The sequence below is a fragment of the Apis mellifera genome, linkage group LG3 (genome assembly GCF_003254395.2).
Source record: "Apis mellifera strain DH4 linkage group LG3, Amel_HAv3.1, whole genome shotgun sequence".
Taxonomy (NCBI): domain Eukaryota; kingdom Metazoa; phylum Arthropoda; class Insecta; order Hymenoptera; family Apidae; genus Apis; species Apis mellifera.
Window position 1 is genome coordinate 7,112,524 of NC_037640.1, and position 22,772 is coordinate 7,135,295.

Below are 22,772 nucleotides of genomic sequence, written 5' to 3' on the forward strand. Positions count from 1 at the left end.
CTCATCTTGCTTTGGAATATTAATATTATAACGTTAATTTTTTTCTTAATCAGAGCAAAATATACGATTCATATATTCAATTTTTCAAGAATCTAATTAACCTTAATAAAGAACGATAACGTATTACTGGCATTTTTGAAGAAAAAGTTCAAGAATCGTTCTCTTAAAATTTTTGGGGTACAAAATTCATCTTCACCCTTTTGATCGCCCTCCAAGAATCAAGTGGCCGCGCCATTAGCGATTCGATCGAACTAAAATGTTCGTTCTTTTATTCGAACGATATCGAAAAAAAAAAAGAAACGGGACGCTTTAAGGGTTGAAGAGCGCAGGAAGATGGCGTCCCTCTCGATTGCACTTCCCCCATTTTTACCCGTAATTGCTACGATCGCGTGCAATCGAGAGCACTTTCGTCGGGTCGGTAGCATCGACACGACCACGAGAAACGAATTGCTTATGCATCTGTGTTCGTGTAAGTACGCGAAAAAAACGATACTTACTTCTCTCAATCTCGCAAAACTCTAATACGTATATATATATATATATATAGAACAGGACTTAAGTTCGCAGAGAGAGAGAATAAATTTAGTCTATCTCTTGCTTTTCTTTCTTTTTTTCCTTTTTTTCTCTTTTTTTTTTTTTTTTTGGTTGTCTTCGTATGCTACAATTTGTATGTGTATATGTGAGTTAAAAGCGTTTCAGATTGCTCGTATCGCATAAATAATCCCTGACGACGACGACACACGAATCGCTCGCAGTTCTCTCTCCAACTCTTCTCCCTCTCCCCTCCTCCTCTTTGTTCCTCGAGAATCAATTGTCGCACCGTTGAACGTGCAATTATACGATGTAACTCGCGAGCGAAATCAATCGAAACGCGATAATGGCTCCTAAAAGACGATTTCGAGCGCATTTCATCACATCATGGTATATCGATTTCTAGCCATTCCATTTTTTTTCTTTTCCCCCTTTTGCTTCGTATATAATATATAATATATAATATATACACAAGTAAAAATCGTTCTCCACCTCCAGCGACGATTATCTCGGATCACAAAATAAAGAAACGCTTGGTTACGCTAATGCCACACACCGACTATATGTACAGAAATTATAAACAGAGCATATTATATCGTATATAATACCCTTGAAAACGTTACTCGCTATTCGTGATCGATAATATTAGTAAATTCTTAGATATGGTTGTTCGAGGCCGGAAGACTGGCCCACGCGTCCCCCTGGCTTCCAGCAATTTCGCAATTTCTCAATGCCTCGGAGGCAGGCATTTCCCGGAGATCAATTGAATCGCAACACGCGCGAATACACGATCGAATTTAAATGTTTTCTTTCAAATAGTTTGAATTCCTCTTCATTGACTAGAAGCTATGTTATTTAAGAAGTCTTATAATAAATGCAATCGTTGCTATACGTCTTTGTAATGTTGTAATAAAATTCGAAGAGTTGTCTCGATCGATCATCACGTATATCGCGATTCAATGTGTTCGTTGGAATGACAAGGAGAGAGAAAAAAAAAGGGGGGGAGGGGAGGACGATTCTATTCGCAGACATATTCGTGTCGCTCGAACTTGTATCCTTCCTTTCGTACAGCGAAACGCGTAGGCCAGCCTTCAACCTGCCCCCGATAGTTTCCTTTTACAGTAAAAATATATTATCGCTACAATAGTACTTAACTTTGACTAGCATGTGTTTATAGAAACGATTACCAATCCTTATACAACTCGCTGGAATCGATAAAGACGAGATCTTATTAAACGCGCACAAGTACTTAAAAAAGTACTTTCGATCGCATCGAAACTTATTATTCTCGATTGGCAATCATCATCAATATAATAGAGTTGCGTAAAAATCCGTGGACACACGCACACATTTTACGCATCTCTATATATTGTATATATATCTATATATATATATATATATATTATTCCTTCTTAACGTCTACAATATTTACTTGAAAATTGTATGGTACGATGTCCACTTTATCTCAAAGATTATACCTTTTTTTTTCTCTTTACGAAATTACGATCTAATAACTTCCGCTGGGACTCTACGATCCACGCGAGTGTATAATATAAAGATCGATCGTTTAATTCTATGCTCTTGATAATCTTGATTCTTCGATAATATTCATTTTCGCTCGATTAAGTATCCTTCGTGCCGTGTTCTATAAATCATTCATAGTATGGAGACTACGAGTTCTCGTATTAACGTATAATTAAGCATATGAAATTCGAGAGCTTGGACAGAGTATGGCTTGGTCTATCTTTCAAATTTACCAAGCGGAGCAAATACGCGTAATATTCTTTTTTCTTTCGTTTCTTCTTTTTTTTTTTATCGTTTTTTTTCTTTTCCTCTTTTTTTATGCTTTCACGGTCTCGTCATATCTACGATATTATAGAGGACACAGAACACGTTCGACACACGGAATGCAGAAAAAAAAAAAAAACATATATATATATATTTATATATAAAAGGGAGAGAAATATCTCTCCGGATAAAAAACAAAGAGGTTAATCGGAAAATTATATATAAATCTAGCTTCTTTAGATATTTCCTACAATTTAACCACACAGCAACTTTTATTTCTTTTTTTATTTTTCGTTCAGTCTTGTGATTAATACTACTTTAATACTTTTACAATTCGTTATAGAGTCAACTGTAAGTAATATAATTCTTTATATATATATATATGTATAACCCCTCTGTGTACCGAAGAGCCGACCTCGTTTTTTTTTGCTCGTTAACGCATCTGGCTCGATCCTTAAAAATTTTCGCGACACGATAAACAGGATAAGCGTGGCGTTGCTACAGCGACAGTTGTGTGATTGCTTCGACGAGAAAATGAAGAATGAACGTATACGAGAACAATATATCCCTTGGGGCTTGACTTGAAAACGACGGACGTAGTAGTACAGTATCGGAGCGTTACTATAATAATATAATATATTACAAATTCTATTCCGGCACGATGAAAACAATTCCTTGCATGTTGGGGGAAAATACAGGTATATTGTCATTGAATCGTGATTCCCGGTTAACTTTACATTGTTCAATGAATCTCTAATACGCACGGTAAACGCTCATTACCGTTGATCTTTTTGATTCTGAATACTGATTTGATTATCCACTCCGCAGAGCGCAACATGTGTACATGAAACAGAGAATAATCCATTTTAATATATTTCAATGCGAAAACATTCGATATCGATTCTTTCATTTCTCTCTCTCTCTCTCTCTCTCTTATTTTTCCATTTTTCTTTCTTAATCTGCATATAATCTTCTATAGCATTTCTATTATTGCGTTCAGTATCACTGCATTGCATAATATCATACCGACCAACTCAACCAGCGCGTTATCATCCGCATTATTCTCGACGCAAGGTTTCACTTGCGATCGGGAAATTTTACACGCATCAATTTTTTTTCCTTTCTCTCTCTCTCTTTCTCTCTTTATTGCTTATTTGCGCGATCTCACGAGTTAATTCATTCAAATGAGCAAGCAAAAAATTAAATTTAAATGCAGAGAAGACTCGCGGTTATAGCTCGCACATATAAATGTATACTTTTTTTCTTTTTCGTTTTAATGACGATCGAAAAAAAAAAAAACTTCGAAGCTGTGCAGACGTAAGAAGATAGGCCTAAACTAATTCGATTCCTCTTCGATACGTCATACGACTAGCTCTTTTATTTAATCGTCTACGATAGTATTTATTTTATAATATCATACGATAGTTTCATTTTATTTTATATCAAAAAGATCCTGCACCATCGAAGTAAAAATAAATATTCTTCGTTTCTTTTTTTTTCCCCCCTCATTTTTTTTCGTTTTTTTCTTTTTTTCCTTTTTTTTTTCTTTTTTCTTTTTTCTCTCTCCGTAAAGAATTCCATAGACATATAAATGTTCTTCGCGCATAAAAAATGACATAGATACATCTTTAAGTACGAATGAAAAATATTTTAAGTACGTATTTCTATAATTATGAAGAAAAAAAAAAATAAAATTATATTGCAATTACGGTTAAAAACTAATTCGTTGCGTAGAGATATATATTATATATAAATATATATATAAAATCTAGTAGGAAAATTATATGAATACGAACGCATATGTAAAATCGCGTAAAAATGGGAACGTATATACGATGAGAATGATTACCGATTAAAAGTCTCTGACCATGAATTATAAAAATTCAATAATTCAAAAATAATTCGAGTTTTATATTTCGTTCGCGTATCCTTAGGACTTATTTAAAGATATCTCGTTTATAATCTATACATAGTGCCATCTTTGATTGCCCAGAGACTACGATATCCATCATATAAATCTCATTAAAAAGAAGACCATTTCACGGCTATATAAATGTTATCTTAAGCCTTTAGAAAATAAGTTGTAAAGATTTGAAAACCCTGTGAGTGCTATGCAACTGACTACTTTCATTGCATTTTCCTTCCTTTTTTTTTTCTCTCTCTCATTATTTTGTTCTCTTTTTTTTTTTCTTTAAACTTTTTGGTTGTATATTTTAGAATGTAAGTCGATGGTATCGCGTTAACCGGTATAAAACACGGAGCATTTAATTGCAATGTTCCGGTTTAACCGCTATACAATACCCTATTATAATATAGAAGTATACTCATATAAAATAAAACATATCCAAAAAACGATATACTCATATAAAGTATACGATGCACACACACTTCTTTTTATCCTAGGGCAGGATTCTTACTATAATACAAACTATTACAGTTTCTTATTGAGCATATTTTAGAAATTGTTTAAATCGTTGTAGGAAGTATTTCAATTGTATTGTATCGACTTAATTTCAACTATACGCTAGAATCTAGAATCTCTTGAATGAAAACTCCCCTTTGCTTTGTGATTGGTTCTTTTGATTGTGCGGATTCGCTTTGTAAGAAGACATTATCGTGAAAAGACGTGAAGAAAGCCAGAAAGATAAGCGTTCTGAATAGGTTCCTTTTTAATGTGATTTCTGAACCTTGGAAGTTAAAAGATAATAACCCTCTCTTTCTTTCAACGAAATGCACATTTCGTGTCATGCTTTTTCTTCAAAAAGAGCATTGACAATCAACTAGATACTCGCGTATAGTATAAATAGTCATGATGCCCCAATTATAAATTTCTACCATGAATATTCTTACTGATTTTGTTTGGAATTCCTAGGAACTTCAAATTTTCCGCTCTCTTCCCAAACAATGTTGCTACGTTCAAGCTTCCTATAAAAATTAAAGAAAGAAATTAAACATAATAACCAATAATATAATTCAATTAATTATATATTACTCACATCGGGAAACAAAAAGTGTTCACGAGTAGGTTGCGGTTGTTCAAAGGGAGAGCTGCTCATATATCCAGGCGAAGGGGACTCGCTTTTCTCAAGTACCGGGGTAATATTTGCGTAATTGGCTGATGGTGTCGTCAACGTTCTTCCTTGCTCGACAAGAATACTTCTGTCAATCTTGTAATACTCTTTCCCACTGCGAGGACGAAGCGTCGTTGCAACTGCCCTGCCACCCAGTCTGAAAGTAAAAGATGGAGTATTCTTTTTCTTCCTCTTAACGACCTCTTCTTAGTCAGTGTTTTCTCCACGATACGAAGAGGGTGGAAGCTTTAAGAAAACGTTAATTATACGAACACCTTACCTCAGACTGTCCGGCGTATCGGATGACGAGTGAGACGATAACGACAACGTCTCGATATAATCTGACATATCAGATGTACCGCTACTCGTGCTTCGCGAGTCGATGTAAGGGGTGTTGGACACTTCCCCCGGACTATTGAAGCCTTTCGTTGCCTTGGGTAAACACGTCGGAATGTCAGCTTCTGCCGAGGAGGATTTCGTAGGGATTTTGATTTTCTGAAATTGAAAGGACAACTCTCGAAGCGGATCACTGGATTTTGATTTTCTCGGCAAACTGCTGTGATAACACGTAGGCGGTGAACTTTTTCTATAAACGGACAACACATTCTGCTTCCTCGATGTCGATGTCGAAGCGGTCAATGATAATTCGAACTCCACGAATTCTGCCGTTCTATGACTAAGAGATCCGGTAGAAACACCAGAATCGTTGCTACTAGAAGAGTCTCTGTTGTGGCCAGTTTTGGATGGAACGGAAGAGGAGCGACGAATTTTTATGAACGATGGTTGGGGCGAGGTTACCGATATTTGTCCACTGTCTTGGTTGATCTTCACCTCTGAATTAACGCACGGAGAATGCGTCTCTCCTCTGACCAGAGAAGCTTTGTCCGCCTCGCTGGAACATTTATGAATGGTCAACGTGGAAGGGAACGTGTGATTCTCATCATCCAAATAGTGGGCAGACTCTGCAGAATAAGATCGTTTTCTCAACAATAAACCAATGTTTCCGTTTGATTCTGTCGCACCATTTCCGTCCAGGTAACGACGTCTAAGGTACGGGCTGGACAACATCGCTGAACCTGGAACACGAAACTCGGAATCGGATCTCTTTTTGCCGCTTTCCGATAAAGCGGAGCCTGACAATGCGGGATTGCTCGAGCTCTTTATACCGCTGCAAATTCTGGACAATATTTCTTTCGAGCATGCGTTGTGCGCTGGCTGCATCGGTAAATAGCCAGGGAACGGTTTCTTTGGCGTTTGCTTCTCAGGATCCATAACTAAATAATCGTTCTCGCTATCTTTAACATGGCCACACTTCTGGCATATTTTGGACGAATCTTCCGTGGGCGGCGGTTCAGGCGCGTCCTCCTTAATTTGATCGGAAAACTTTTCTATTTCCTCTTGCGATATCCCGCTCTTCGCCAAAACGTCTTTGCTGTTTTCGTAATGCTCGAGGGATTGGGTGAAATCTATATTCGCGTAATTCGCCTGCTTAGACTCGGGTTGCGTGTCGATAACAGGCTCAACGTTCTCGTAATTGTTGGTTCTTGTTTCTGGACACTCGCAATTATCCTTGCGTTCCTTATCCTCCACGTTCTCCGATTTCTTGACCCGTTTCGCTGTCGCGTAAATCGCGATCTCCCCGCTTGCGTTAACCACAGGCATCTTCCCTTCCCCGGAAAGTTTGACAGGATGCACAGCGACCCCGGTCGGTTCAATTCCTGCGCCTCTTCTACAATATGGCAGTACGAAACCAGCCCAACTCATCACATTCTGGCAGGGACACCCGGAGGATCTGGGAGATTGTACGGTGAGCTTGGCCGGGCAACCGCATTGCTGCAGCACTACAGCTTGAGGCGTTTGCGGCGTATCGTAATTAGGATAAGTTTTTGGCAGTGCTAGGCATTCTTTGATTTTCCTTGGCGTGTCGTAATACTGATCCGGTTGAGAATTCTGTTCCAACACCATATGATGGCCCAAAATCGTCTTGGGCACGTCGTAATTTTCGTAAGGACCAGCAGCGGTTGGCGCGTTCCTTAAGACCAACTGCTGCTTACGCGAGTGAACGCAAACTTGTTCGTTCGGCAACGGCATGGGAGGTTTCTTCACCTTTTTCGCGGCAGTGGTTTGGGACGGTTTCGGAGGTCTCGGTGGCAGCGCGCTAGGACTCGGCGACACGCGTTGAACGCTCGTTTGTTGCTGCGTCGAGCTCTTCGAATTTTGCGAACAATGACATTCCACTTGTTGCGAACTGGAATAATCGCTATCGTGGCTGCTACTGCTGTACGAGGACAGTGATAATCGATCGAGCGTGCGTGGCTGCAAGTGACATCCTAAATTATTCATAGTTCCTGCCGGGCTGCTTATACTGCTCGCTCCGGTCGTAGTTGCTAAAGTCGAGGATTTGGAGACAGTTCCTAGCTTACTGATACAACTGGCACATCGTTCGAGAGCGGATGTTCCTTGACGAGTGAGAGAACAGCTGCGCCACTCTCCCGGCTGATCGGGCAACTCCGACACGGAGACAGTGTCTCTGCTGCTGTAATCCCTGTCAAGCTCGGTTTGTTGCCTACTCTCGGTAGACGACCAATAGGGCGAGCTCTCGTTCTTGCAGCTGTCGCACTGCTCCTCGTACGTGGACGAGTAAACAGCCGAGGGGAAGAAATCGCTGGCCCTCGTCTCAGATCGGGAGAATTGACGGCGCGGGCTGTCCTGCACTATCTGCTCTCTGCTCGTTGGTCGTTTCTTCGTCAGCTTCCCTTCCGCCGCTAATTGCAGCATCTTCACAATATCTTCCCCTTGATCCGTTATCAGCACGTGAAGACCTTCCCCCCGACCGCATCTCGAACCACCCTCGAAGCAAAATCGCCCTTCCACCACGCCGTATCGTCGAAGATGCGCGATTTCCCAAATACCGACCAATCTGGGAGGTATTCCGACCGTGATACAGAAACGACGATCCTGAATGTGCAAATGAGCTGGCCCATTTGTTAGTTTCGCTTTCGATGGAACTGTGGAAATTAGGATCAGGAACTGTTGATCTGTGGAAATAAAATACGATTCGAGTTAAATGGAAAATGTTTAAGTCATGATTTATTTTTGATCAATTTTTTTGTTTTTCAACGAAAATGCATACCTTCGCCCAAATTGTTAGAGATTTTCACTTGCCATTGTATCAATCGTTCTCTGGTGTCGAAAGCCAAAACGACCGTCACATCTTGGCATATTATAGCTATTGTGTTTGATTCCTTGTCAAGAGTGAAACCACTCTCTACACCGAGGAAATGTTGCAAGCTTAATGATGCTTTCGTTTGACCTTGTTTATATCGATCCTTGCTATCTCCGTAAAGTTGCAAATGAAGACAATCTACAAATGAGTATATATAGACAATCTACGATGTCTTCTATATAATTGTGCGTTGTTTAAAATAAACAAACGGTCAAAAAAAATGTTTTTGCGAAAATATTTTTAAATAAACATTTTGATAAAGTTTTCATGATATTTCACGCTTTAAGTGACTAGTTTAACACTTATAGGCAGATGTAGAAAACCCACTAAATCCTATGTTAGCCCCTTCTATGTACTCTTAACTAATTCTTCTCAAAGAAAATTTATGAGCTACTGGTGTCCCTAAGTTTTAAAATATCCTTAACTTACAAGGGCCAGGTATTAATGGTTATTGCCAGAAGCAAAGCTCTTCTTGGAAATTTTTTGTTTCTCCAGCTAGTCAATCTGTAACAGATGTGCCAGCTGCCACCCTAGGATAGGGATACAGGGAGGAATTTTTTATGCTGATAACAAGTAAGGAAATTCTTTTAGATAGGATTAGAATTGTGATAGGAAATAGAATTGTTATTATTTTTTACAGTCACTTTGTAACATTTCTTATCTTCTTTTTACAGGTGTAGTTTAAATATTAACTTTTTTTTTTATCAATATTGATAAGATTAAAAGAGCTCATTCTTAAAATGCATATGAATAGTTCATTGTAAAGAATATATACATTGGATATTATACAAAGAGGAAAGCATCCCTATATCTTTAAAGTAACACCAAGAAGAGAGATATGTGAAATGTGCAACATTTCCTCTTTGTTATCTATATCTCTAATGAAATTTCATATGTTTTCTTTTACTTTGATGATAATATTTTATATATTTCTGTTTATGATATAATAAAATAATTTTTATTATACATATTTTTATATATTTTTATAATCTACTTTTATAAGCAAAAATGAAGTTTATTTAAAAAAACAATTTTACCTGCAACTGGTGATAACTTTCTCATGACACACCATCTTGATTTCCACTGTAATGCGAATAAATAATTTTTGAATAAATATACAAAATTTTGCAAAATTTTGATATTAATAATTATATTAAATTGATGAATTTCATAATGTATCACTGAACGTTATTAATAAGTAATAATAACAAATAATATAAAGATTTGATCATAATATCATAAATATTTCATATAATAATGCTTACTGCTTTATGTTTATGTGTCTAATGTTACATGCCTTATGTTTATATAGATTATTATGCATAAAAACATTATACATATGTAATACACATTTGTTTGAATCCATTTGAACCCTCTATACCCCTATGATAAAAATAAAAGAGTTTCCCTTTCCCATCTGAATGAATTCTTTGGTACCCCAATGTAAATAAAAGAAAATGAACTAGCTTTTTATGGCTTTATGACTCTTCATTTGTTTTCACATTAAATACTTCCTTAAGCTTTCAACAACTACTTCATAATGTTCATTGAAATCATATCATGATATCTTAATTTGACTTCTTGCTCATGATAAATAGAAATTAAGTATTGAAATTTTGTATTGAAATTTTAATGATCTTAAAAAAATAAATATTTCATATTGACATAAATTTATTAAAATAATTAAGTTTCTAATCATTCATGAAACACTATTCCTGAACATTAAATATCTAACAACTATATATTAAATGTTATATATATAACATATATAATTAACTAGATATATATAAGATTAAAAATTATTTTTATAACATTATAATTTTCAGCATGTTATTAAAATTTGTAATATATGTTAATGAAAAAAAATGAAATTTAATTATGTATAATTTGAATTTGAATTTTCATATTTTTCATTGATTCAATAAAAGGTTGTATACATATGTATATATACTTTACAAGCAATACACGAGTATTTGACGACGAGAGCATTAGCACAAAATCCTTACATCATTATGTAAGGATTTTTTTTTATTGAAATCATATCGTATTTAAACAATTTTGAAATAATTAAATATAAAAATGAATTTGAATTGAGTTATGGATTCATTAGAACGATTTTCTAGATGAGAATATAGAATACTGCGTAGTATTTTATCATATAGATTCACGAGATAAATTAAATTATGTTATATTGACAAATAATGAATTAAACAATTAATATTCATCGGACACTATGATCGTAAATGTAAAGATGTAACTAATTAAGAAAAAATTTAAACGGAAGTACTTACTTTTTTGCCATCGCGAAATTTGACGTTTCCCTCGATAATACAATTGTTATCCACCATTGTAGAAGACTGCTACTACTGCACTGCTTTTAGGTGTTTTTCTCATCACTATATGAAAGCATTCGGTTTACTTAACGCTGCATATCGAGACACTATAAAACACCTTAGGATACTATGAACAACAAAACTTCCTGATGCACAATCTTTTTCTTACTAAACATCAACGACAATTCTCTTTTACGAATCACGCGGCAAAATCCATACTTCGAACCGATGGTACTGAGCATCCATCTTGACAATCTTAACTTGCTGCGTGTACTACTGCGTGTACTGCTGCGGTCCTGCTCCCTTTCGAAAGCGTATTCTGCACATTATCCATTCCCCTGCACTTTGGTCACAGTGGCGTAGCACCTATGTTTTTTACTTTAACAGACTTTCTTCGTAAGCGCCGCTGGAACTAAAGCTACCATTTACAATGAAAAAGTATAAAACCGAATAGCTTACTGATTTCATATTTTATTTAATTTAAATTTTAAAAGGTCAAATTTAAAAAATTAAAAACTATATTGTATTTTTTATTTTGTCTCGATATAAAATTAAATCAAAAAGATTTCATTATGTTTTGAATAATTTATATGAAATTAAATTTTAGAAACAATTATCATAAGTATTAAAATATTAAATTTCACTACATATTTTTCTATTATTATAATGAAAATTCTTACTAAAATTACATAATTTTGCAAAAATTTTTTAAAAAAATTTTTGACAATGTAAATAATAGCTTTAAATTTTCCGCAAAATTTGTTCGATATAATGGCGACAGAAATCAATCTATTCATTATCATAGTTTATGGTTTATGAATTTATCGTGTGTTTATAGGAAAACTTAACCTGAATCAATATTTTAATTTCTTTATGATGAATACACCAATATTGACAAAACAACAACAAAGACACTCATTGTCAGCAAAAAAAGGATCGGTCAAAGGATTACGAAATGTCTTAGCACAACCTCAAGATCATTATTGGTATGGTAATTTTAATTTAAATGTTTTGTTATAAATAAGTATAAAATGAATAAATTTTATTTTTAAATTTATTATTTTATAAAGTTTTTTTTTATAACAATTATAATAATTATATGTTATTAGGCCAATTGTAGATTTAGAAAAATGGCCATTATTAGAAGAACTTTTAAACAAGTAAGTTGAAACAATTTTAAAGAAAAAAGAAAAAATATTCATATAAATTAATATTTTTTTATAATAAATATATATAGATTAATGCCAGCTATAAAGCGGTCATCTCATTCAATTCCATGGTCACAACTTAGGCATATGAAAAAAGCAGAACGTGTACAAGCTAAAAAAAAAGCACTTCAAAAAAATGAAAATATATCAAATTCAGAGCTAATGTAAGTATTTTAAAACATATTAATGTATATTTTTTTAATATATATTTATATAAATTTTTTAAATTTGAAACTTTTTAGAAATTCTGTGATCTTAGGCATAAATGCTATCACAAGATCTTTAGAGAAAAATAATGTTTGTTGTATTTTAATGGATGCAAACATTTCACCGCCACTTTTAATAAAGCATATTATTCATATGGCACAAAATAAAAAAGTGCCTTTATTATTATTATCTAAATTAAAGTCTATAACATTACACACTATAGGATTTGCATCTGCTGCATATGCCTTAAAGGTTATTTGAAAGTTATTTGAAATAATTACAGTAATACAAGTAACATTAATCTAATTTGATTTTATTTTTATAATTTCAATTGCAGAATATTGTGATGGAGTCTGTAGATCATCATTTTCATCCTTTATATGTAACAATATGTGATATTTTTAAAGATATACCTGCACCAAAGAATAGACTTCAATTATTCCAAGACATTGAAACATCAGAACAAATCACTTTAGATGAAGAAAACAAACAAGAAAACAAAATAGATGTTCAAAATGAACTTCAGATTGATTCTTCAGAGCCAATTAAATTTACAATATCTACAGATGTATATTTGTATAGAACTTCACGTAAAGAAAGAGTATTTGTTCCGCCTAAATCAAAAGAAGATTCCACAAAGGAACCTAAAGATACAGAACAAAATGATTTTATTTCTCTAACTAATTATAATTCTGATGAATTTGATACAAATATTAAGAAAAATACAAGATACATCAATATTTGTGAAAAAAAGCATTCAAAAAATAGGAAAGATTTTACAAAAATAAATAATGCATCTTCAAATATTAAATATTTACCTTTAAAAGTTAAACGTTTACAAGGTAATATTAATCGAATAAAATCTACAAAAGTAAATAAAAAAAGGCAATAATATAAAAAAAATTAATGTAATTAAAGAATTTTTTATTATTGTACATGTTAATAAATATTGAATATACAAATACAATTTTTATTTCATTAAATTAATAAATCTTATACATATAGTATATGTATATAATATGTTATTTATAATAACAAAACTATTTTTTATATATATAAATATATACAAAAACTGCATTTTTTGTATAACTCAATTGTAGCAATTTCAATTTTTTATTTTTTATAACAAAAATGTTTTTATTTTTATTAATTTAAAATAAATAAATTTATTATTATTACTAATTATTAACTATATATATTTTGGCCAAAAAAGCCTCAAAGTCTTAGTATTGTTACGTTATTTATTATTTATATTTGATTATATACTATAATAAGTCAGTCTTTTGTACATATCAAATCCACATAAAAACATGTGTTTTCTCTTTGTTTATAGAAATTATATATATTTTATATATAGAATTTTATAAAATATTATAATTAAAGATACAAAGAATATTTATTTCACATATATTTAATACCTAAGAAACTATAATATCACACAGGCAATGTAGAATTTACAGAAGATTTAAACATTCTTGTAAAAAACATTAGACCTTTTGTTCCTCCTGGTATATGACTTACTAAGAATGATATCATAGCTATTAATTGCAAAACAGCACACAGTACTGTTAATGGTGTAGATTGTAAATGAAGAGCACAATAAAGTGTTCCTATCAAAGTTGCAAAGTAGGATATACTAAAGCACCTTCTTTCAGCAGTAAATAATGATTTTAAATAACTCAATGGACCCAAAAGGAAGCAAAAGCTATAAGAATTAATTTAATATAAGTTTGCTTATTCTTTGTATATTATATCTTTATTCGTAAATTTACCTTGATAAGAAGAAAACACTTCCTAAGGTGTACAAAAGTGCAAACTTTCTCGCTTTTAATAATAATACCGGAATATAAATCGCTGATAGACAGAAGCAAAGTACACCCATAGAAAAGCACACAACAAATGCTATTAGCCTTTGTATTCTTGTCTGTCAAAAAAAAATTTATAATGTTTTTAAAAACATTTAATAATTAGGTTATTATATTAGCAAAATATATATACGAACCATACTAGGACAACATTCTTTTTGTGCTCCTTGAATCCATCCTGTTTCTTCTTTGTCTTCTTCACCTTTTCCAAACCATTTTCCAATATTTGTTTTCACCGGTATTGTCACCGCAGGTACAGTAATTTTAAATTGTTTTTCGTTTTTGCTGCTAAGAAGATATTCATTTAGTTCTTTGTTAAGATCGGCCATTTTGACACGTCGTCATACTTTATGTTTACACGATTATATATACAAATTACAAACAATAATTTTCATAAGTTATTTTTCTTCATAGTATTAAATACTATTCTAAAAATGTGACATATTTTCATAATATTATGAAAAAAAAAGAAAAAATATATATATATATATATATATATATACATATGTAGTATTACAGTCATAGATTAAATACTGAATAGATCTAGCATTCAATAATTTTCAAATAATTTAGAAGCTATATAAAAAATAATTTTATATAAATTTGTTTTTATATATCTTTTAATTTTTATACGTTACATAATATATGTCAGTAACTACATAATACATATATTAGATATACAGAGTAATTTGATAACTGGTGATATAATCGAACAGAAGATAATTATGTATGTAAAAATTTGTATTGTAAAAATTAAATAATAAGTTTATTCTATTCTCTACCTAGATATTAGATTAACTGCATACTTTGATAAAATATATTTTATAATAAAAAATGTTCAACATTTAATAAATTTTTTGTTTTATGTTTCGAAAACACTATTTATTGATATCTATATTTATATCTATATCTATATTTTTTATAATAAAGATTAAAATACACTATTTTAAAAGAAGAATAAAATAAATATGATAAAAATGCGTTCAATTGATTTTATCTATAATCAAATATTAAACATAAATAATACTTTCTAAACAAGCAAAACAAATAGTGGAAAAAAATCAAATATGAAAAAAATATGAGAATCAATGTCATTTCTCGAAAGATATCTCTTCAAAACTAGAATAAAATAAAATAAAAATTGATTTTATCTTTTGAATACTTTTAAAAAATAATTTTGATATTTAAGAGATATCGCAAATCCTTAATTCTTTATATAAACATGTAATATATCAAATTTTAATATAATTAGAAAAAATAATTAGTAAAAATATTTAGATAGAAAGAATAATTGGATAGAAAATGATATGTGAAAATTTCTTAGTATTTTTAAATTTTAACTGCGAAATATTATTTTCATATTATGATGACAATGTATTTCGATGTGCTCTATAAAAAACTATTGAATAATTGAATTAAAAAAAATGATGAAAAAATAATTAAATTATTTTAATTATTCTTCAAGTCAATAAAAAATAGGGAAATTGATTGAAAAACAACTTAATCTGTGAGTTTTCAAACTTACATTTATTTAAACAAATCAACATTGACCTCATATTTACGGGTTGTATACTGCATTTGTTGCACAGGTAATGCATCACTCTATTACGCAAGATCTATGTCGCGTCCTGCAACGCGTGGCATCATTTTGGGATTATTTGACAAAAAATCAAATATTGGGGACGGGGGAGACTGAGTATCGACAGTACTCTAATTAGGACTAGAGAAATTCGACTAGAAAAAAATGAGCGGTTGATCGTGCTCGCGTAATGTAATAATAATAGTAGTAATAATAATAATAAATAATATTCAATAATAATGATCGTGATAATAAAGCTAATAATACTCACAATAATGATAATACTTCTCGGAGTTATAATAAATATGATAATAATACATCAGCAATAATAATAAGCACAACGTAACAATAATCAGGGACATAAGTAACATAAATAACAAATTGATCACATTCGAATACAGTACACACTACGAACCGTTTTTTTACGAACAGGTTCATTATCATTTCGCATTTTTTTTTTGTCATTTAATGATTTTATCGCTATATACGTACTGATCACGGTCACTCGATCTCTCGATTATACGATACATGGAATGAGACTGCTAATTATTCAACACGAAGGCTCCTAAAATCATTCTCATATCGCGAAATTAATCATTTATTTTTGTCAGGATTAAAGTACTTATTAATTACATCGTCGGGTATGTAATGTATGTGTGTATGCGTTAATATACGCATTATGTGTAGTGTGTGTATGTATGTATGTATGTATATTAACATATGTTTATTTATATATATATATATTTTTTTTTCTGTTCATTTCCAAACATGACCCACTATGTGGAACATATGAATATGTTGTGTATGTGTCGAGTGTATTGTGTATTATATATGTATATGTATTACCCGCGTGTTTTTCATTAATTATATACTTTGGCTTTGTCTGTTCTCTTAAATTTGTTTTTTCCTTTCATTTTTTTAACGCTAATGGCAGCACAGATACAATATTATTCATCTTTTTTTTCATCTTCTTTGTTTTACACTGTATAGCATTTTAACGTGCCCGAGTCTTTTCTTCTTAAATAGAAATAACATGTTATGAATCACTTTGTAAAGCGCGTTTAAGCGGTTCCTTTCCTTGCACAATGGAACCGTTAAAATCGCCGCCATTCGGGATGGTAATTACGCAATTAATACATTACGCTATGTATACATTTATACAGTACGCAATGAATACGCCAGAATTAATTATTGTATGCACTACGAAGGAAAGAACCTATATTTATGTATATTATGTATACGTGTGTACTTCGAGAAAAAACGAATTGCTATGCAGCGCATTATTATATTACGTTTAATATAACTAGCGTGGCTCTTTCCTCTTTCTTTTTTCTTGTCCCTTTCTTTTTATTTACTTTTTATTTCACTTTCTTTTTCGAGTTTATCCCACTATTCAGCGAACTGATCGTGTTTCGTCGTCTTTTTACTATCTCGCGAAAAAATATAATCATCGCAAAACGATGATCACCACATGATATTTTGAACGCAAAAAAGGAACAATTTTCGAACACGATGGAGCGATCAGAAACGCATCGTACAGCATCCTTCTTGACGCCACGCATTTTTAATATATTTCGTTCTCTAAATACGTCGACGAATCAGATTTGCGTATTGATCTCGAGAATTTTCAATCGAAAAAGGATCTATATTCCCTATACAAAGAGTATTATTTTATATCAGTGCGTGCAGCTAGAGCGATCGTCGAATTCGTAAACAATAAATGCAACAGCCTTTGTCTCGTTAAAATATTAATAATAATTTATCAACTATCAGTAATTGGCTACAACAATCGGTATTCTTAAATAGTATACGCAGCGAGAAATTACTAAGAAAAAGTAATTAATAGTTCAAATAAGAGAAATAGAGAGAGAGAAAGCTCGTACGTCTAAAATAATGAAAGTATTTTAAGGGATAGTTCGTATTGGAACATGCCGGGTATACATAATTAAGTATTATCATATGTAACTAGAATGATCGTGTGTGTATGAATGCGTATATATGTGTGAATGTGTAAATGTGTATATATGTATATGTTCGTCGAATTATTAAAAATCGATGGAGCCTTCGAAGGAATAATATAAATTGAATCATTTTAAAAGCGCTTCTATTAGCTAATGATTTACACTAGAATAATCCTAACCTCTGAACGAAGAAATGCATGTGGGTGCACCACGGTTTCTTGAGATCAAACGCAATCCTTCGTCGAGTCGACGAAAGAAAGATAGATTGCTAGCCACGGATAAATTGCCAACTAATTAAATATATTATCGATCAAATGCAACTAATGGCGTATAATTATCTGTTGACTGCCCCCCCACCCCCTTAAATGGTACTTACAAATACCTAAGTGAGAATTTCTCGTACGCTATGCAACGGTAAAATCAGGCGCGCAGTACATTAGACATTGTTTAATTTCTTTTTTTTTTTTTGTATGTAAATATGATGTAGATATCTGTTGTAGTTTTTCGATTTTTTCGATTTTTTTTTCTCTTAAATTTGTTTCTCTTTTTATTTTGTATATACGATCTCGTTTCAAAACCCGCATTTTATAGAAAAAAATTCGCGAGCATGAGATCGGGCGTAAACACGCAAAAAAAAAAAAAAAAAAAATGGGAATTATCTTTTTCTAGCTCTTTAATTTTTTTTTTGGTTTTCTCTTTTTCGCTTTTTCCTTTTTCTCTCGCTTTTTGTTCGCTTCGTCTTTTTGTTTCTCGCGCGATTCTTACGCAAGTTCATCGTTGACATTTCTTTTCTTTTTCATTAAATCTCTCTCTTTTTTTTTTTTATTATTTTTTTTAAATCTATCATACTCTCTTTCTCTCACTTTCTCTCGATTCCTTTCTCTCTTTCTTTCTTACTTTATACTTTTTTTTTTATTCTTTAGAAAATAATTTTTATCTCTGTGAGTTTTCTCTTTGTATCTATTTTTTTCTTTTTTTTTTTTTAAATTTTTTTTTCTTTGTTTCTTTTTGCACCGACAGCGCTAAGAGCCGCACGAGTAAACAACAGAATCGATCTCGATCTCGAGGAACGACTAAGTTTTGAAGTTATCATTTTCGTTCTCGAATATCGAACCGGAAGCATCGATTTTTATTCGTACGGCCAATTAGAATTATTAGAATAATATAACTCCCGCAAGATTTTGTATTTTTTTTTTTTTTTTTTTTTTTTTAGATTTTTTCTTTTCTTTTATTCCAGACATCAGCGACATAGAACCGTCTCTATGGTGCTTGCAAGAGGTTCTCAACACGAGACGACATCGAGAAACCGCGAGGGAAATGAACGATCAAACGAAAAAATTCGGATTCGAAGTCGTTTGGGAGGAAGTCCCGAGTTACTACAAAAAATTCATCTTTTTTTAACAAAACACGCTTCGCCACTTTTGTCCTTTATCTTTCCATCTTCTTCTTTCTTTTTTTCTTTCCCTTCTTTTGGCATACACGATATAATTACGATCACGCGCATTACACAACTGTGCTGTTAGATACATAAGTTTGCCTCGTACAATTTAGAATTATAGCTATCATACATTATTAAAAATATGTACAAAATCTGTGTGTATGTGTGTATGCGTGTATCCATGTAAGTAGTATCTCTGTTGTAAATATGCATGGAAAATGGTTCTCGGCAGTTAACGTGCATATTACTTTGAGCATATCGAACATCGCAAAGTAACACGCGTGCTAAGCGCCTCGTGAATAAAAATGCTCGTGTCCCCTATGATTCTCTGTGTCGATGTTTTTTTTCCCGTGTAAATGTTCACGTGACACGTTTCGAAGCACTGTTTTTTAATCGGTATATAGAATATAGACCGATGGATGAATCGGATGTGTGTTGAAATCGAAATACAAAATGCACTTTCAATCGAGGCTTCCTCCGTTCACCAGAGAAACGTCTCTGAATCTCCTTTGCAATAATATCAAAAATCTAAAACGATCGAGTATCGCGGCCAGGAAAGCGGCAAGAGACCGACGAACGTGTGTACAGAGAGCATATATGCGTTTTACAGTATGTATACAGTACTCGAAAATCCTCGACGAGCCGCGAGTTCGTCGATTCCACGGTTTAAATACCAGTCAATGGAAAAATGTTTTACTGCTACTGAAAAAACATACCTCGTAAGTCGTATAATAAGTACGTGCAGCCGTCGATAACGTGGATTAGTTGCTTCTTCTTTTTTTTTTTTTTTTTTTCCCCCTCCATTTCTTAAATCTTAGTACCCCATTATTAAATGGCTATTCAATGAACCATAAATGTAATCCTAATTAATATTGCACGCGCCGGCACACGGGGATCGCTAAACGTCGTTTTACCTCGGATAAGCGATCCCCTTTTATTATTATTATTATTATTCTTTTTTTTATTTCATGTATGAACTTAATTATGCGTATTATGCATTTTGGCGAACGAATCAGATCTTCCAGATCCTGGAGGGATCTGCTACCTTTTTCACTACAACGCGGGCGATACGTTCACGCGATTGATTCTTCTTGTTCGCGGAAAACAGAAAGGAACGGTGTAACAAAGGTGTCCTTCTCGTCGAGCCCCGACGACTCACCGAACGAACTTCTTTTGTAAATACTTCTTTCGTCTCATCCTTGGAACGAGACCGATTCTACACCTAACAAACTCTCACAATGCACTTGAATCGTATCGTTCGTTACGTTCCATCCTCCTTTCCATTCGACTTGTTCCGTTTCTTTTCCCCGATTTCTCTCGATTTCTGCCCGATCTTTGATCAGTGACACGCAAACCGCACAGTTCTTGCAACAACTTTTCCTTCCTTCGTTTCTTGTTTTTTTTTCTTTCATTCGGTATTTAATATCAACTATACTTAAAGATCTAAGCTCGTATTATTATCGTTAAGTCGGATTTAATCGAATATTTACGGTTCGACCCGTCAACGTCGCTGAAAAAGATTTCAGATATCGTCGAGCCGAAAGTATCCTCGTTTATTCGAAGAAGGGCGCTCACACACGAGGGTTGCCATGATTTTTTTCTCGAGATATTCTTCGTTTTCAGTTCTTCCAATGCCGTGTTGCGCACATTTAGGTTATTTTATACTAGTTGAGTTTCGTCAAATATCCTTAATCCCTTGCCTCGACTTTTTGCGCGTGTCCTCAGCTTAACGTTTTCTTTTTTCTCGTTTTTTGTTTCACAGGAAAAATCGTTGACTCTTCGATTACTACCTCGATAATTTCCCCTTTCGATACGCGTTCGAAACTTTCTCTGTTAGTAGTAGTAGTAGTCTTCGTTTTCGTAGGCCAACGATGTAGAATATCCGCCGGTGTTGGATAATCGTCGCTAAATTCTCCGTCCCTCTCTCTCTCTCTCTCTCTCCCTGTTTCCATCGCAACGTTCCCTCTTTCTCCATCTCGGTTCGCTCTCGTGAATCTCGTGAATCTCTCCCGTACGATTCGCAGTGCGCTACTCCATCACGCGTCGACGATAAGTGAAGCATATTGAAACGAAGTCGGAACAGCACGGAGACGAAAAATATAATATCTTGTCATCGCAGTTGCACGCAAAACTTTCGAACGTACATACACGTTTCTACACCGGTACAAAACACCTAAGCGAGCTAATCATGAGCGGCGAAATCATTCCCTACCCTCCCTCCCTCCCATCGAGCACCGAAATTCGTCCCGATGAAGAGGAGGGAGGGGGAGGAGGGGTGAAATTAATTTATAAAACACGATCGCTTCGATTTCGAGTACCGTCAACCGTTTCTACCGTCCCCCACTTTTCAAACCGTCGTCACGTATTCCCGCAACTCGGTATTCCTCTCGGCCCCCAAGCCGTCGTTAGCAAACCACGGATCCTCGTACTTGGACGCCTCCTCGCTGCGAGCCCTATTAGGGGCACGTGCCCGTTCACGAGCACGCATGCGGGGCACCTCCTCGCTTAACGATCTCTTCCCAATCCCTATCGTGGCGGGCACCTCTAACAAAGCCTTGGATCTCATCAACTGGGGCCTCTGGCGGCTCTTCGCCTCCTCGCTGGCCGCGCGAACGATCACTGTGGGCGGCATCAATCTGTCCTCGGCCTGATGACTCTCCGACCTAGCCCGCAGAGCCTTCTTCTTCGACAACCCGCGCCCCTTTATCAAGCTCTTCCTCTGCACAGGCTGCGGAGAATATTGCTGCTGCTGCTGTTGTTGTTGCTGTTGATGATGCAGTTGTTGTTGAGATCTCTGCCGTTTCACGGGACTGGCGGGAACCTGAGGAGACCAGATCGGCGGGGACAGATCCACCGGCGACTGTAACTTCTTGGGAGGGGTTCGTTCCGGCGACTCGTCCTTCCATCCGCCCTGATAGATCGGGAACGCGGACACCTGGTTGAGGATCCTCCACCGGAAGTCCTCGTCGTCGCTTCTGCAAGGCGTCGCCTCCGGGGGTGGATGGTGCGTAGGCGTCACGTTGTGGAACGGCGACCAGGATTTCGGCTCCTCCGGCTCCTGGACCGCGAAGCTCCCGCCCACGACCCCCTCCGACGGCGAGCCGTCGTAAGGGGTCCACTTGATCTCGCTGATGTGCTTCGGCTCCCGTTTCTTGATCCCTATGGTGGGAAGGGGCGAAGCGTCCTCGTACGGTGCCCATTTCGCGTTCGTGATGGTGATCTCGGGGGAAATCAACCTTCGAACGATCCTGTTCTCCAACCTGGTGATCTGTCGAGGATCCGGCTCCGGCGACATGCTCCTACGAATACTGTACTTGGGCCGTTCCTTCAAACTCTTGCTCTTGAAACCCTCGGTGGAGTCCTGACTCCTCCACTTGGAGTCCTTCTTCTCGACGGGCAACGAGAAGTGGGATTTCATGGCCCATTTCGAACGTGCCTTCTTCCCCTCGTCGGGGCTGCTCACCTTCTCCTTCATCCCCCACTTCTTCGACGTCTGACTGTCGACCCTCGCGTGCGATCGTTCAAGCTTCGGTCTCTCCCTGACCCGCTCGGTCCTCACTAGCCT

At 34.7% G+C, this 22,772-nt stretch overlaps 2 protein-coding genes and 1 non-coding gene across 4 annotated transcripts; 1 reads left to right on the forward strand and 2 right to left on the reverse strand.

The window, feature by feature from the left end:
- Positions 1–4,479: 4,479 nt before the first annotated feature.
- LOC413738 lies at positions 4,480–11,307 on the reverse strand. Of its 2 annotated transcripts, none has more exons than XM_397177.7 (6): positions 10,908–11,307; positions 9,654–9,699; positions 8,524–8,754; positions 5,671–8,428; positions 5,316–5,547; positions 4,480–5,244 (listed from the first exon to the last, which is right to left on the reverse strand). In XM_397177.7, exons 1-6 carry the CDS (start codon positions 10,962–10,964, stop codon positions 5,236–5,238), a joined length of 3,333 nt encoding a protein of 1,110 aa, XP_397177.5. In that variant the 5' UTR covers positions 10,965–11,307; the 3' UTR covers positions 4,480–5,235. The 2 variants fall into 2 exon arrangements, with proteins under 2 accessions (XP_397177.5, XP_006560927.2); XM_006560864.3 differs by having other exon boundaries at positions 10,904–11,307.
- A 2,434-nt stretch (positions 11,308–13,741) lies between these two features.
- Positions 13,742–14,606, reverse strand: LOC411493 (protein transport protein SFT2). The gene is made up of 3 exons (XM_394966.7): positions 14,367–14,606; positions 14,137–14,288; positions 13,742–14,069 (listed from the first exon to the last, which is right to left on the reverse strand). The coding sequence occupies exons 1-3, from the start codon at positions 14,556–14,558 to the stop codon at positions 13,799–13,801; spliced, it is 615 nt and encodes a 204-aa protein (XP_394966.1). The 5' UTR covers positions 14,559–14,606; the 3' UTR covers positions 13,742–13,798.
- Positions 14,607–22,166: 7,560 nt separating this feature from the next.
- Positions 22,167–22,247, forward strand: Mir9886 (microRNA 9886). Its single transcript, NR_127367.1, has one exon. It is a non-coding gene; the product is annotated as a microRNA 9886 (primary transcript).
- Positions 22,248–22,772: the final 525 nt, after the last annotated feature.

What these genes read in the sequence shown, in the direction of transcription:
- LOC413738 (XM_397177.7), bottom strand. Translation starts at nt 10,964, where the DNA reads ATGGTGGATAACAATTGTATTATCGAGGGAAACGTCAAATTTCGCGAT. An exon ending in AAAGTTATCACCAGTTGCAG is followed by an intron (nt 8,755 to 9,653) that starts GTAAAATTGTTT and finishes ACTCATTTGTAG; the next exon opens with ATTGTCTTCATTTGCAACTT. An exon ending in GATACGCCGGACAGTCTGAG is followed by an intron (nt 5,548 to 5,670) that starts GTAAGGTGTTCG and finishes TTTTACTTTCAG; the next exon opens with ACTGGGTGGCAGGGCAGTTG.
- LOC411493 (XM_394966.7), bottom strand. Translation starts at nt 14,558, where the DNA reads ATGGCCGATCTTAACAAAGAACTAAATGAATATCTTCTTAGCAGCAAA. An exon ending in AAGAATGTTGTCCTAGTATG is followed by an intron (nt 14,289 to 14,366) that starts GTTCGTATATAT and finishes TTTTTTTGACAG; the next exon opens with ACAAGAATACAAAGGCTAAT. An exon ending in AGTGTTTTCTTCTTATCAAG is followed by an intron (nt 14,070 to 14,136) that starts GTAAATTTACGA and finishes TAATTCTTATAG; the next exon opens with CTTTTGCTTCCTTTTGGGTC.